The sequence below is a fragment of the Panthera onca genome, chromosome B4 (assembly GCF_046562875.1).
Source record: "Panthera onca isolate mPanOnc1 chromosome B4, mPanOnc1 haplotype 2, whole genome shotgun sequence".
Lineage (NCBI taxonomy): Eukaryota > Metazoa > Chordata > Mammalia > Carnivora > Felidae > Panthera > Panthera onca.
Genome location: NC_138345.1, coordinates 53,699,855 through 53,716,017, shown reverse-complemented (window position 1 = coordinate 53,716,017; position 16,163 = coordinate 53,699,855). Strand labels below are relative to the sequence as shown.

General features: G+C 36.5%; 2 protein-coding genes and 1 long non-coding RNA gene across 9 annotated transcripts in view; 1 reads left to right on the top strand and 2 right to left on the bottom strand.

The window, feature by feature from the left end:
• SLCO1C1 (solute carrier organic anion transporter family member 1C1) overlaps nt 1-12,762 on the bottom strand; it is a 70,760-nt gene extending 57,998 nt beyond the window's left edge. For 4 of the 7 annotated variants that reach the window (XM_081796120.1, XM_060658222.3, XM_078450051.2 and 1 more), the window contains exons 1-3: nt 9,164-9,576; nt 4,565-4,734; nt 2,993-3,134 (exon numbers count right to left, since the gene is read on the bottom strand). In XM_081796120.1, coding sequence (XP_081652246.1) covers nt 2,993-3,134; nt 4,565-4,693 — 271 coding nt within the window. In that variant the 5' untranslated portion in view covers nt 4,694-4,734; nt 9,164-9,576. The other 3 variants (XM_078450050.2, XM_060658217.3, XM_060658221.3) reach the window with 3 other exon arrangements.
• The window catches only part of SLCO1B3 (solute carrier organic anion transporter family member 1B3), a 207,528-nt gene that overhangs the window by 152,978 nt on the left and 38,387 nt on the right, over nt 1-16,163 (bottom strand). The gene's annotated exons all lie outside the window — the stretch shown is intronic.
• LOC132694644 (uncharacterized) overlaps nt 1-16,163 on the top strand; it is a 63,797-nt gene that overhangs the window by 45,357 nt on the left and 2,277 nt on the right. Inside the window, exon 2 of the long non-coding RNA XR_009617413.3 lies at nt 3,400-3,476. This is a non-coding gene — a long non-coding RNA (uncharacterized LOC132694644). The remainder of the gene's footprint in view (nt 1-3,399; nt 3,477-16,163) is intronic.

Below are 16,163 nucleotides of genomic sequence, written 5' to 3'. Positions count from 1 at the left end.
AATGCAAAATGGCACAGAAGCTTTGGAAAACAATTGACAGTTTCTTACAATACTAAACATATTTTTCCCCATATAATCCAGCAATTATGCTCTTTGGTATTTACCCAAAGAAGGTGAAAACATGTGCACACAAAAACCTGCCCAGGGATGTTTATAGCAGCATTATTCATAGTTGCCAATGCTTTGAAACAATCAAGATGTCCTTCAGTGGATGAATGGATAAATAAACTAAAGCCTATCCAGAAAATGGATTATTATCCAGCACTAAAAAGAAATGAGCTATCCAGCTATGAAAATACTTGGTGGAACCCCAAATGCATATTACTAAGTGAAAGAAGCCAATTTGAAAAGGCTACATACTATATGACTCCAACTATATGACAATCTGGAAAAGGCAAAACTATGGAGACAGTAAAATGATCAGTGGTTGCCAGAGGGTAGGGGAACATGATGAAAGAACAGGTAGAGCACAGGGATCTTTAGGGCAGGGAAAGTAGTTTGCATGGATATCTAGCATTTTATATATATACATACATATATATGTATGTATATATATATACACACACACACACACACATATATACACATATATATATACACATACATATACATATATACACACACACATATATATATATATATATATAGATAGATAGATAGATAGATAGATATAGATAGATATATAATGCTATATCTAGCATTATACATATATATATATATATTTTTTTTTTTCAATCCCTTAGAATATACAACACAAAGAGTGAACCTTAATATGAACTATGGTCTCTGAACGATAATGTTATGGTAGGTCCATCAGTTGTAACATATATACCACTCTGGTGGGGGATGTCTTCATGGAGGAGGCTTTGTATAGGTAGGAGTAGGGTATATATGAGAAATCTCTGTACCTGCCACTTAATTTTGCTGTGAATCCAAAACTACTCTAAAAAACAAAGTTTTTATAATGTCTACATGAAGTTGATTAAATACTAAAATATGAAAAGCAAAACTTTTAAATATTTATAAGAATATATGGGAAAACTTTTGAAAGAAAGAGTATCTGGAAATATTAGGAAGTGATAATATAGAAAACATTTTATTTTCTTGGCAACTCTGCTATTGCTGGAGAAAGACTTTGGTTTGAAAAAATACATTATTTGGGAAAAAACTGAGTGCCTGGTGTGTGGACATTAGATAATAATGCCAACTGATGTCAAAGGATAAATGAGATTGTTCTGCAAAAAAGAAGAAATGGGAGCTAGAGACAATGGTGATAGTGCATCCAGAATCCTGGAAGGAAGGAATGTGGAGAGAGGCAAGAGGAATAAATTAGGATTATGGTCAGGAAACCCACTTTTCTGAAAAACTGTGGATTGCAAACAACTGGAGAAAACCTAGTGATGTTTTGGAATAAAGGTTTGCAATGGAAGTGAGAGGATTTCAAAGCATTTTACTGTATCTAATTCAATAAACAGCTTCTATCCTTAGAATAGTCTGAAAGAATTAATATCAATTTATTCTCAGGGTCCTTTGTCACTTCCTGTGAAACGTTAGTAGTCTGTATCAAATATAGGCTCTCTCAAGTTGCATTAGGACCTGGGGACTTAAGAAAAAGTTTGGACCATATTCTAAGTCTCTTCAGCTCTAAAATGTTTTTATACTATAATCTAGAGTGAGCAAGAAGTACTACTTGATATATAATTTTCTATCTGTTCATTCCTTCTTCTTTTTGTGTGATTTGTTCTTTCAATTAGAACTAGTTGCCTCTTTATACTCATTTCTTCCTGTGATTACGTGTGTCATCCTTATCTTGACTCTCCATGGCCCTTCATTCAGTTTAGGGCTATAGACAGGACAGGCATCAAGTACTACATCAACTATCTAGGTCTATCTACAGAATTTACTCAAGGGAGTGATATGATCAGATGTTTCAAACACTTGCTACAGAAAGTATGGCCCATTGAATAACAGCTTCATGTGATATGGGAGCCTGTTAGAAAGGCAGAGTCTTATTCCAATTTCTACAGACTCAGCATTAGCATTTTCACCAGGTTGCCCAGTTATTTGGATGTACATTAACATTTGATTAGTACTGACCTAAGCATTCCCATTTTTTTGGTAGGATGATGAAAGAAGGATTTGGGAAGAAAACCCTGAAGGTAAAAGGTTACCTTTTCATTCTTTTAATTAGTTTTGTGATATTCAGAGTAAGAACAGAAATATATAGGATGAACTAAAAAAGTCATTGTTGAAGAGTTGAAAAATATTTCCTCACATTTCTATAAGTTCACATGAGCTGAAACTGGAGCCATTAGAGCTTTTACTACATAAAGTATATATCTGAGTCCCAAGGTAGTAAGGACCCTAATTCTTTATTTTAACAAAGAATTACAGCCTTGTACCTTATCAATTCAGGAAGCTCTAGGTGGAATTATACTCTTTAAAGTACTTCCAACACAGTGACTAAAATCATTTGGTCTTTTCAAGTGCCAAGAGGAAGTCGATAGTCAAATGCTACCCAAAGACACATGAGAGTAGAAGTTTTCTTGCCTGCTTTGCTCTACTGTTCTCGTTAATAGGATTTTTTTCTAGGTCACTGGGCAGAAAACTTCTTTTATGGTTTCACTTCTTAAATCATTACAATAAAGATTTGTACAACCCATGTGAATTCTTCCAAATTTTGAATCACAGGGGTTTCAGGATATAGAACTCTTCTGTAAAGACAGTTCCTGAATATTTTTAACTCAAAATCCCAATAGCATCTCACGCTCTCCTCTAGGAAAGTCTCTCACTCTGATTGGAAACTGAATTGTGTGTCATATAATAGTGAACACCTGGCCTCCACTGTAATAGGTCCTAGTAAATTCTGTCTAAACATGAATTTATAGAGAGAGTCTGATCCTAGCAACAACAGAATGCAGTGAGGATGTCATTTAGTAACGCCTAGAAGACCTTGTACTTAAAAGTAAAGCCATGTATCTGCAATACCTACCAATTTCAAAACTACCATCAATAACTCCCACCAGTGAAGAGGGGATATCAAACCTTCTCTCTATCTGAGTGATGGTGCTCTTCAGATAGCCTTCTGCCAATGCTTTGGCAAAGTAAACGAAAGACAAGGCACCCAAAAATACCTGGAAAATATGACAAGTCACACTTAGTCTGACTCTAGCTTGACATACATGTGGAAACTTACTAAACAAACAGACAAACAAGAATGCAAACCAAGAACAATCTAACAAGCTTGTTATCACTGAAGATTTCTCTCAAGGATGGGTACAGGCTTTCTTCAGCCTCAAGCTCATGCAGATTCCTAAAAATACAAATTCTGAAATATATTTCATTCAGAATTTATACTGAATTCTGCTTTTTCCCTTCTTTCCACCCCTTCCCCTCAAGAATACTTGAAGGAGTCTTGGCTTTGGAAAAAAGATCCACTGTATGGTGAAGCAAAGAGTGGAAGGAACCATACATAGGTAAGAAAATAAAACAAGGATATAAATCAAACACTTAACATCTTATCAAGTCTAGTACTCATGACTGTTTCACAGTCATAGCAGGAACATAGCAGACCAAAAAAAGTACAACTACTATCCTTGTGCTTGAGTTCATATTCAAGTTAAATTCATTCTCAAATGAATGTTTTTTTAATAGCTGGCTTATGTATTTTGCCAGACCTGAGTCTGTGATGGAATATCCATAGAATAGATGAGCATTTGTATGAAAACACACACATGTATTTGCTAAGTGAATGTTTGGTACAAAGAAAGAACAGGAACTTGGGAGTCACACTGAGCACCATTTAAAAAGCAACGCTAGGGGTGCCTGGGTGGCTCAGTCGGTTAAGCGGCTGACTTCAGCTCAGGTCATGATCTCTCAGTCCATGAGTTCGAGCCCCACGTCGGGCTCTGTGCTGACAGCTCAGAGCCTGGAGCCTGTTTCAGATTCTGTGTCTCCCTCTCTCTGACCCTCCCCTGTTCATGCTCTGTCTCTCCCTGTCTCAAAAATAAATAAAACGTTAAAAAAATTAAAAAAAAAAAAAAAGCAATGCTACCCCTTACTGTGCAGCAAGGAAAGTTCAAAATTTTCATTTACAAAATAGGAATAGATGGACATTTCATAGATTAAATGCTATCACTGTACTTAGCATAATATCTGGTACATGGTAGAAATTGAATAAACATTAGTTTCTTCTCTCTCATTTCAGTTTAGGAGGGGCATTCAAATGGGGCCTGAAAGTAATATGCAGTAACAACGTACATGGTAGAGAGAGGCTGCTTTCACTGCCTGATAAAGTGTGGTTTCAATAAGTTGCATCTAAGATCGCTTTTTAAAAAGGAAAAAAAAATTCTTGCTTCTAACTACATATGGAAAATATGTAATTGCTAGAAACATGAATTATAAAATTGTGTAGCGAACATCTGGATGGAGAGTCAAAAACATGGACTCCACCAAATAATTCCCCCCAACACCACCCCCCCCCCCCCCCCCCCGCCTAATTCTTTGTTACTCTTTAGTTCACTACATAGGGTTATTTGTTGTTTACTGTTGAACTGCTTGTTACCTTCAGTTCACCACAGCACTGTTGTTTCTCCTTTGAGGAAGAATATTCTGTTGTTAAGGAAGGTCGCCCGACAGGTTGCATTGAACTTTTGCAGAATAACTGGATATTTTCTTTGGATGAAGTGTCCATTATGAAAATATTCCTTGACTCTGATCCTGTCAAGGTTGCTTCTGACAGTAAAAAAACAAAACAAAACAAAAATTCAAATCCACTGTTTATTAAATAATGTTTTTATTTCACAGATCACAATTCTGGAGACATAGTTTGATATAAGCTACCTTATTTTACCACAGTAAGTTGGCAAAATTTTTCAATTAAAATTGACCAGTATATTTGATTAACTAATCCAGCTATCAGGGCTCTGTAGCCAACATTCTTTCTCAATCCCTCCAGCTTAAGCCTCATTATGGCAAAGAATAAATTTAAATGTTGTCTTTGGAATAAATAACGAGGCAGAATTTTGCAAACTTTGTGGTCTTGCCAGCTTAAACTAGAAGCAAGCAGGAAAGGAAGAGGAATTCAACCATTTGAATATTGATTCATTAAAATTAAGTCATTAAAGCCTTTTAATCTATCTTAACAGAATGGGTAGAAAAGATTGATGCCCCTTATAGGTCCCTGTAGCACACTGTTATTCCTATAGGTCTGCAGCATCCAAAGTAAGGTTTAAAATATGGCAAAAAAGAGAAGAGGACCAATTTATGTATCATTTTAGTTTGACACACAAGGAAGCAGCATGATTTGTGCCTCAGGCTTACATTTAATTCAGGCAAAAGTTACTTTAGTGCCTTAAAAAAAGATGGCCTCCCTTCCTATGTTTAATTTTCCATCCTCCTGTCCTTACCAAGCCCTGGACAGTTTCACATGCTCTGAACCTATTTTCTCCTATTCATATCCGTATTTACTTTTTTAGGATTCTGCATGGCTTAATACCTGCCTGAAAAAATAAATTAAGTGAAGAGATTGAAAAAACAAAATAACTTCTGGATCACCCTAATGATGCATTTGTATGTTAATAGAAATCTTGCATATTCTCATAAAACTAATTAAAGGAATAACATTAGGAGTAAAATTTAATGTACTTAGAAATTTAGGCTTATTCTGCCTATGAATATATTACCTTGACTTTATGTAATACTTATTCTGTGTTTCCTAAACCTCATCCTTCACAGTTTGAATTCATAGATAATTTCTCAAAACTGAAAAATCAAGAATTTATTTTGAAATATGGAATTAAATATCAAAAGTAAGACCTGAACAATTAAAACTGGAGGGGATTCCTCTAGGGAGTGAGATATGAGTTGAGAAGGGTAAAGCAAGGGCCTGTTTCTTTCTTTCTTTTTTTTTTTAGTATTAGATTTTTAGATTATTTGATTTTTAGATTATTTGATATGTAAATTTAACTTTTAAGAAATGGGCAAGGAAAATTGAAACAGAAAAAAGTTAAAAACCAAAGAACTAAACAAAGAGCAGATAATACTAAGCAAGATCAAAAGACAAAGACCCATTGGGGTGCCTGGGTGGCTCAGTGGTTAAGCTAAGCATCCCACTTCAGCTCAGGTCATGATATGGCAGTTCTTGAATTCGAGCCCCATGTTGGGCTCTGTGTTGACAGCTCAGAGCCTGGAGCCTGCTTCAGATTCTGTGTCTCCCTGTCTCTCTGCCCCTCCCCTGCTCATGCTCTCTCTCTCAAAAATAAATAAAGATTAAAAAAAAAAGACAAAGACCCAAGAATACAATATCAGTGAGCTCTATACATAGATGTTTATAAGTATAAAACATAGAAATTATGCACAATATATAGAAATAACTTCAAAGTCTTGACCAAATAGATACCTTTCTGGCAAATATTAATTACCTGTACTGATACAGCCGAGAAAAGAAAAATAGCCAAGGGAACCATTAACAAAAATACCCTGAAACTATCCTCTAAGCAAAAATACTAAGGACAGATCCCTTAAACAAAAATATTAAGGAGTACTTTAGTAAGGGATACCCTTCAAAGAGAAAATATTAGGTAATTAAAACAGATGATAAAAATCTCTATTCATTTAAAAATGTCAGAGTTATATTGAGCAAAATCTCATTTAGATAGTACAAGGAAAAAAAAAACACTTCAGGTGAAACTTAGAGATGCTAAAATTTTAAATAAAATACTAGTAAATCCAAATTAATTTATATTCTGTAATTAGGATCTAGTTTACAAATGTAACAATTCATATTAGGAATTTTATTTACCAAATCATTACATTAATGAATGTATACATTTATAATGTTACGTGTTATAATGAATATCAAAACATCACATTGTACATCATAAATTTAGACAATTTTTGTCAGTCACATCTCAAGAAAGCTGAAAAAAATAAAAATAAAAAAATAATAAAGTTTCAGTAGATGCCAAACACCAGGTGATAAAATTTAACATCCATTTCTAATTTAAAAAAAAAAAAACACAACTTCTAAGAAACTAAGGACATAGAGATTCTTCTTTACCATGTTCTGATACCCAAGGCCAACTTCTTATGTCCACTGAGTCACTGAAACTAGTTTTCCAGAACAATGTTTTGTCAGAACAATGAAAAAGGAGTCTGAGAAACATTGGATTATGCAATGTTGCATAGGTTTCTCTGCTAAAAGACTGAGTACCTGTACCTTCATTAAATTGCTGGAGACACACTGCCAATAATAATAATAATAATAATAATAATAATAATAAGTCAAAACATCTAAATGACCTAAATGTCTAACAAATTATGGTCTATTTATGCAAGGAAATCTTTTGAAGCCTTTAGAAATTAGTGTAAAGAAGAAAATACAGCTATATAGAATATTTTTATTATAGAGCTGATTTTAAAACTTCATGGTATAAAACAATATACATAATAGCTATTTTACAACAGAAGCATACATTTTCACATGTGTATATCCATAGAAACGAAGTTTCAGAAAGTCTAGATATAAAGAAAAAGTTAACACATTATTTCTGGTTGGTGACACTGTAGGCAATGTTTTAAAAATGTTTTGTGTTTCATATTTCCTAATGTTTCTATAATGAACATACAAAAATATTTTAAACATTAAAGATGTAAAAATATCACCAAGCAAGAAATATATACCAGAAAAAATTTAAATTTAATTCAAATTGGCCTACTGTTTCAGAGCTTCAATATATTATTTCTGGCTAGTTATAATAAAGCCAATGGACCAGAACAAATTCTTTAATAATTAAATATACTATCACTTATAATAAATCTATCTTTAAAAGATTTAAAGGTTACATCTAGAATACTAATGTTAAAGAGAAAAACAATCATGTTGCAAACAATATTAAAATCTTGAGACACCAAAACACACTGTCTTCTTATATTTGGGAGTGTTGACACAAAAATCACTCTAATCTAGAAGTAATGACAAAAATAAGAAAACTATAGTCATCTTAGTTGATGTTGTGTTAGGGCAAAATAGGATTCAGCTTAAAACACTGGCACTGGACATTTTCACTGAAAATGTCATTTCATCTTGATGGCTAATTTGCATATCACCTCAAGAATAGTCTGTTTCAAGGACACCATGTTTATGAGTATTGAGCTCTTCATTCCTGTGTGAGAAGAAGAAGGAAAGCTCAAGGACATGAATGGAAAGATCCTCCAGATTTTCTCCCTCTCTCTATTCATTTGCAGTTGCAGCAGTAGAGCAAAGGCACACAACTATTTAGAAGGATTTGCATTTGGCAAATCCTTAATTGTTCTTCCACCACTTGAACAGATTCCTCCAGGAAAAGAGTTATGGCAAAGTTTTCATCCAACATCCTGGGTTGGAGTAGATCTTACTCTGGAGGCCAAAGAAAAAGAAGCCAATCGCTTTTCATTTTTTTCACTTAAAAAAAAAAAACACGACAGAATTCTCTGTTCATATGAGTTTGAAAATGAATCTTCCGGTCTTGAAAGAGCATAGATGGCCTGAAAAGGTGTAATTGGATCACATAGAAGCCCTGAAGCTCTGTGCCCTAATCCTGTGACATAGATTCCATCCACAGTCAAACTCCAAAGACTGCCAGAGAGAAAGTCAGAGAGCAACCCCCAACACCCTCTTCTTTTACTCTCATGAGGAAACCCTCTGGACTAGCTTGTCTTCTGGACACCAAATAATCTCATGGTACTTGCTAATACGAACTGTGAGTTGTTAAGAAAGCTAAGCCCCCTAATGCAAGTAATTGTTTGTGTCAGATTCAGATTTAACAAGTACTATTTATGTGCCAGGTGAATTATATACTTTTGGCTGATCCTTAAAACAACTCAGCAAGGTTAGCATTAGAATTCCCATTTTATAGAAAATTATACAACTCAGAGCTGTTAAGTGACTTGTCAAGAACTACCCAACCAATAAGCATCAGAGTCAAAATTTGAACCCAGATCTGAGTTGATCTGACTTTAACCTGTGTCCTTTCCTATTTCTATTAACCTGACAAGGGCCCAATTTTAATGGTGTGTATGGATAAGATACTTGTAGTGCAGAACTGAAGGGTTTATTAGCTGCTCTCCTATGAGAATCTGGTGTGATAGTCACAAAATACAAAAGCAGAGAACTAAATCTTACCTGGAGGTGGAGATCAAAGACAGCCAATTCCTCTCAACTTGCTCAGCAAGAGGCTGGACCCCACTCCACAGACTGAAAGAGGAAACTGGGGTGAATTCTACAGCAGCTCTGAGCAGTTCTGCCAGGTGGGGAGAGCCTGGATGGACACAGACAGAGCAAATTAGGGGAAAGAAAAGATGAAGGGCATGGTCTCACCCCTGGGCAATTTCGACTGTTTCCTCTTTCCTCCTGGCCTCTTTTCTCTGGCAGTCTGCAGAGAACAGGCCACGCTGGCAAAGCCACTGACGTGCATCTCAGCTCCCAGGGCACAGAGAGAGCTGAAGCTTTTGAGCCATTTCTTTGCAATTTGCTGCAAGTTTAAGGCCACACGTGATAAAGCTTTCTGTATGGGAGAGAGTGAAAAGAGAAAAGACCACTTGTGATCTTACTTGCTGATTCCCAGAAACAAAACTCTGCAGGGGGCAGAGGGGAAGGGAACAGAAGCAGGAGGAGGGGCGGAAGTCTGTAACAAAGATCCCTCCTTCTCCTTCCAAGAAGTTTTTAAGCCAGCTGCTCCTTGAGACATCATTGGGATACTTATGTTTAAAAAGAAAAAAAAAGGCTCATAGGCTAAATCTCTGTGTGGTTTCTTTTCCCACTGGGATTCTAGAATCTTAGGGAACACATACCAGGTCAGGATCAAGGCTCTGCAGAGTTCTTTCTAGAAAGAGTTAATTCTCAGACACAGGATCAGTTGCTCACATCCACAATTTATAAGGACCCAATAGAAAAAGAAAAAAACAAAACAACATTGGATTTTTCAGCATCCACTTGTTTATGCTATCTAAATTCTAAGGAGAGAGAACTCCTTGCACTGAAAAATTCTCAAATTACAATAAATTCTTTTTCCAAGAGTACCATTTTAGGAGGATTCTGAGCCATATCAGCTTGCATTTGGTTATGGTAATAAATGAATTTGCTATCGGGTATCATCCAAGATCCATCATATTCTTAAATGGCTGTGACTCTGACCTGGTCACTAAACTTTACTGAATTTCAGCTTCTTCCTCTGTGAAGCAGAATTTTTATTCAAAATAAAATAGATTCATGGGGGTCTCTTAAAGATTAAATTATATGAGCTATTCAGAAGTATATTCCAAATAACAAAATGTTATAAATGACTAGAAAGTATCATCATTACATATACAATTTCAGTTCACACAATGGTAAGGATCATTAACCAAAAATCAAAGGTTATAAGCACATTTCACTACAAATGAAAAAAAAAAGGATACAAATAAAGTGATAAATCTTACAATGAGGCAATGGTACATTCAGATTCTGAAAGACCAAATATTTTATTTTAGCAATCAAACTAGCTTTTGCTAGTGAGCAAGCATTGCAATAGGTCTTGTATTTTCAATGTGTTTAACAGTGTGGCCATTAGTGCATTCAAAGGGAAGCAGTGTTTACTATCCCAAAGTGCAAAGAGCCTACGTTTCCTCACCAACAAATGTAATTTTCCCGAGAGTGTAATTTGGTCTATCCTCAGCTTACTCAAGTTCACTCTCTAACATGATTCCTTTTCTGACCTCTTCAGTCCACAGTTAAAGTTACAGTTTTGAATGTACATACTACTTACTTTACACTATATTCAGCACTTCTCATATGTAGTCTTTCATTGGACTATATCCTACTTCCATATTTTAGATCAGCAAACTTTTCCTGCAAAGGGTCAAATAGTAAGTGTTTTAGGTTTTGCAGGCCATATAAACTTTACCATAACCACTCACCTCTGCTGCTGTGGTGTGAAATTAACCATAAATGAATGAGTTTTCTAGGGCTGCATTAACAAAGCCCCCACAAACTGGGGAGCTTACAACTGCAGAACTTTATTATCTCAGTTTTGGAAGCTAAAAGTCCAAAACTAAGGTGTCAGCAGAGCCATGCTCCCTCTGAAACCTAAAGAAGGGATTCTTCCTTCTCTTCTACCGTCAATGTTTGTTGACAATTGTTGGAATCGTAGATTCATTACTTTAATCTCTGCCTCTATTGTCTCATGACCATTGTCTCTTATGTGTCTCTGTCTTCTCCTATTCTGAAAAGGACAGTCATAGTGAATGAGGACCCATTCCAGTGCCCATCTTAACTTGATCACATCTGCAAAGACCCTATTTCCAAATAAGGTCACATTCACTGATACAGGGCATTAGGATTTCAACATGTTTTTAGTGGGGAGGACACAACTTAACCCATATCATTCATATTGTCATTTCCCTCCTTACCTGAGTTGTTTCACATAACTGTTTTAATCACTCACTTGCACAGCGCATCACTTCCTTTGTCCATTGGTCAATTTGTTCTTCCTTGACAAACCACAGTTGGGTTAAATTCAAATTTCTCTCTACTCTGTATTTACACCCACACTGTTTTAAATAGTTGAAGAAAAACTCATTAACATGACATAAGGGCTTATCTTAAATTTATGACCACTGACCTCACTGGGTCTTAGAGGCATTGTTAAGCATAACTTTTAATAACCTAATCCCTTTCCCTTTCTTCCAAATGACTTCTCTCAAACCCTCAACATTTCTTTCCCAACTTTCATTATCAGCTGATGACCTTGCTTAGGGAACTCACTGATGAAATCAGGAGAGAAATATTGTACTCTTCCCCCACCACCTTTACTCTCCATCTGCATTTGTATTCATCTGATTTGTTTCCTCTTCTATTCCTATGGTTGTATGGTCCATGTTTCTAAGACCAAGCTTTCATCTGTACTCCTTACCTAAAATTCCTCTTCTCCAATTCTTGTCCCACCAACTCTGTTTTTTTTTTTTTTTTTTGCCTCCACAACTCTACCACAACTACTTTCATAAATAACATCAAAGGCCTTCATATTAATAAATTCAGCAGTTTCTGGGCTTCATCTTCATTGAGCTATTAGCAGAATTGCATACCATTGATTGTGTCCTTCTCTTTAATCCATTCTCTTCACCCGGTTTTTATAACTCCACACTCTCTTTGTTTTCCTCCTGGCTAAGTGGTCATTTCCTGTTAATATTCATTGCCACAGCACTCCACAGTTCAGTCCTTAGAATATCTTCTTTGCCCTATCTACATATACTCCCAAATCACCTCATCCAGGCTCATGGCTTAAAATGTCATTTATAATTTAAGATGAACCAGGTTAAGAAAAACTTGGTAGTCCTATATTTGAACCAGGAGTTTTCAGTCTGAGTGATATATATCTTAGCTCTCTGCACTGAAAAGGTCTAAAACCAATCATCAACCAGTAGCAATAAGTGCAACCAGCACTGAATTGGGTCTATAAATGCTATAAAAAAGGAATTATGGCTTCTCAATATGTGATTACTACCAGGTCTGAGAATATAAGATGAGCCCAGAATATTTGTCATACAAAAAAGCAGGGAGGCCTTGAAGACTAGATTGTGCCCCAGTAACTCATGGGCGAATTTGAACAAGCTCCCACTAACCAACTGTAGGAAATTTTCATCATTAAGAAAAGTAACTGTAATGGTTGAAATATATAGAATGTTTAAATTCATGAATTCATAGCACTCCAAAAAAAGAACATGTTAAACTCTGGATGCTTCTAAGGAACCACTTCAATACATCTAAAACTGGTACTTAGGAGAAAAATTACATTTATCCTGTCTTTCCTAGTCATTAGAATCATTAAAATGTGAAGACATTTTTTTCTCTATAGAAATATTCCAAATAATGAACAAAAAAAGGATGAAAGAACTAGAATACCATAATTTTCAAACCCCTAATGAATTAATGCATCTAGGTAATGGTCACCAACGATCAATAACAATACAAAAAAGAAGGAGCTATTTTAAATATCTCAATGGACTCTAGAAACTTGAAATATCACCTCTGAAATAGCACTCTTCCCTAGTCCAAAAAAAATCTTACCAAACCTCAGTTTAGATCTAAATATCAGTTCTTAAGAAATGCAGGGAAGAGAGGAGTGAATGCCTGGGTGGCTCAGTTGGTTAAGCCTCCGACTTTGGCTCAAGTCATGATCTCATGGTTCATGAGTTTGGGCCGTGCATCCGGCTTTCTGCTGTCAGCACACAGCCCACTTCAGATCTTCTGTCCCACACTCTCTCTACCCCTCCCCTGCTTGCGCTCTCTCAAAAATCAATAAATGTGTGGGGAAAAAAAGAAGAAATGCAAGGAAGAGAAGAACATGCTAAATGAAACTATAAAGGTGCAATCAGCAAAACCCAAAATGGAGACTCTCATTAAGACAAACAACTATTTTTTTTCCCAACCAAAAGTGCAAGAAAGAAAGGAAATGGGTCCAATTAATAAATGGACCATAGACCTTAAAAGACACCTCATCAAAGAGGATATAAAGATGGTAAATTAGTATATGAAAAGATGTTCCACATCATTAGTCATCAGGGAAATGCAAGTTAAAGTGGCAGTAGGACACCAATACACGCCTATTAGAATGGCCAGATTCCAGAACACTGACAACACCAAATGCTGGTAAGGACTTAAAGCAACAGGGACTCTCACTCATTGCTGGTGGGAATATAAAATGGTACACACACTTTGGAAAACAGTTTAGTGGAATCTTACAAAACTAAACATATTCTTCCCATAAGATCCAGCAACCACACTTATTGGTATTTACTCAAAGAGTTGAAAACTTACATCCACTCAAAAACCTGCAACACAGATATTTTTAACAGCTTTATTCATAAAGGCTAAAACTTGCAAGTAATCATTTTGTCCTTCAGCAGGTAAGTAAATAAACAAACTGTGGTCCATCCAGACAGTGGAATAGAATTCAGTACTAAAAAGAAATGAGCTATCCAGCCATGAAAAGACATGGAGGAACTTTAAATGCTTATTTCTAAGTGAGAGACACCAACCTGAAAAGGCTACATACTGTATGATTCCAACTATATGACATTCTGGAAAAGATAAAAGTATGAAGATAGTGAAAGACCAGTGATGGGCAGAGGTTAGGGCTGGCGGCGATGAACAGGCAGAACACAGAGGATTTTTAAGGCAGTGAAAATACTCTGTATGATACCATAAGGACAGATACATGTAATTATACATTTGTCCAAGCCCTTATAATGTACAACACCAAGTGAATCCTAAGGTAAAATAATGGACTTTGGGTGATTTATGATGTGTTCATAAATGGTCCATAAATGGTAAGTTCATTAATGGTAACAACTGTGCCACTCTGATAGTGAGACTGGTAATGGGGAAGGCTGAGTGTACAGGGGGCAGGGGTATATGGGAAATCTCTGTACCTTCCCCGAAGTTTCACTGTGGGCATGAGCTTCCATCATGTGGAATAACCATGTGGTTCATATGCCTTCTTTATTTTCACTGTGTTCCTCATCCTAGTCATGATTTGTAGAAGACATAATTATAGCCCCCAAAGAAGTCCACCCCATCATCCCCAGAAAATTATAAATATGCTAAGTTACATGGCAAGAGATTTTTCAAATGTAATTAAAGATCTTAAAGTAGGGAGATCATCTTGGATTATCTGGGCCCAATATCATAACATGAGCCCTTAAAAGGAGAGAACTTTCCTAGCTGGAGACAGAAGGATGCAGCAGAAGTCAGAAAGTCTCAAAGTGTAAGAAGGAATCAGGTGACATCACCAGTTTGAAGATGACGAGCGGTGAGAGAAGCAATGCCTACAGGAAGGAAGTTGCCTGAAGACCCTGAGAAAGGCTCTCAGACATCAGCTGGCAAGGAATGGGGGACCTCAGTCCTATACCACAAGGAACTGCATTCTGCCAACCACCTAAATGAGTTTAGAAGTGGATTCTAGAGACTTCAGAGAGGAGTCCGGGCTGGCAAACACTTTGGCAAACACTTGATTTCAGTCTTGTGAGAGACCAGAAAGAGAGTCCTGCCAAGTCCCTTTAGACTTCTGACTGGCCAAGCTCTGACCCAATAAGTCACCATTGTTGTGGTAATTGATTGTTGGTTTGAAGTCACCAAGTTTGTGGCAATTGATTATAGCACAAATAGAAAATGATTACATAATCGTTAACTACTTTGCACTCTCTGAAGACCAGGACTTCTCTGAATTCACCTTTGGCATCTTATAGGGAAAAGGCAGTCAAATTGACAGTAGAGTAAGCACAAAGTATGAACCAATATGTTCTCCCCATGCCCATCCAGCTCTAACTGGCCCCAATAGCCCAAAAGATCTCAGCCAGCATGGGCAGCCTGATAATTCTTCAAATCTGACAAATTTCACCAGAAGTGGACCTTGGGCTCCTTTATAAAGCCAGCAATGATGTCAGAAAGAATGATCAGGACCTGAAGTAGCTTCAGGATTAAATAAGCTTAAATCGATCCTAATAAGCAGAAGAGTTTCTAATTATTTAAGGACTGATTTTATTTCATTTTTCTTTTCATTGGTTGGGGTGTACCCATATCCCGAGCTCCACCTCACGTGGCTCAGCAGGCATAGGGGTGATCTGTAGAGCTGACCCAGGACACACTAAACTGATCTCCAAGGCAGTGGCTATGGTCATCCCTTTGCCCTGCGCTGAATCTCAGGAGCCATTAGAAGATACCTATCATCACTTCTCTTACCCAACCATGTAAATGAACATTTGCTTACCTACAAACAGTTTTGATAGCACCTAGTTGCAGGAAGGAGATGAAGGTTGGGACTGGAATTTCCAGATATTGCTTCCTTCCCACTGAGGACATCACTGTAAAAGGAAAGCCTTGGGAGAGGGATAAAGTTTACAACTCAAGAAGATACTGTCAATCTTCTGCCCTTTTGTGCTGTCTGTGATTGGAAGTATGTATGTGTATACAAAAGAAAGAAAATATACGTATACAGTGTGTGTAAATACTCCACTGATAATAACTTGCCTAAGACACAGAAATACAAATGATAGATGGTTAGTTCCTTTGGTGAGGGATAGTTTGGGGCCAAAGTGAAGAAAGCTACAAATATACCAAGTTTAGGAGCAGGGATTTTGCCTAACAG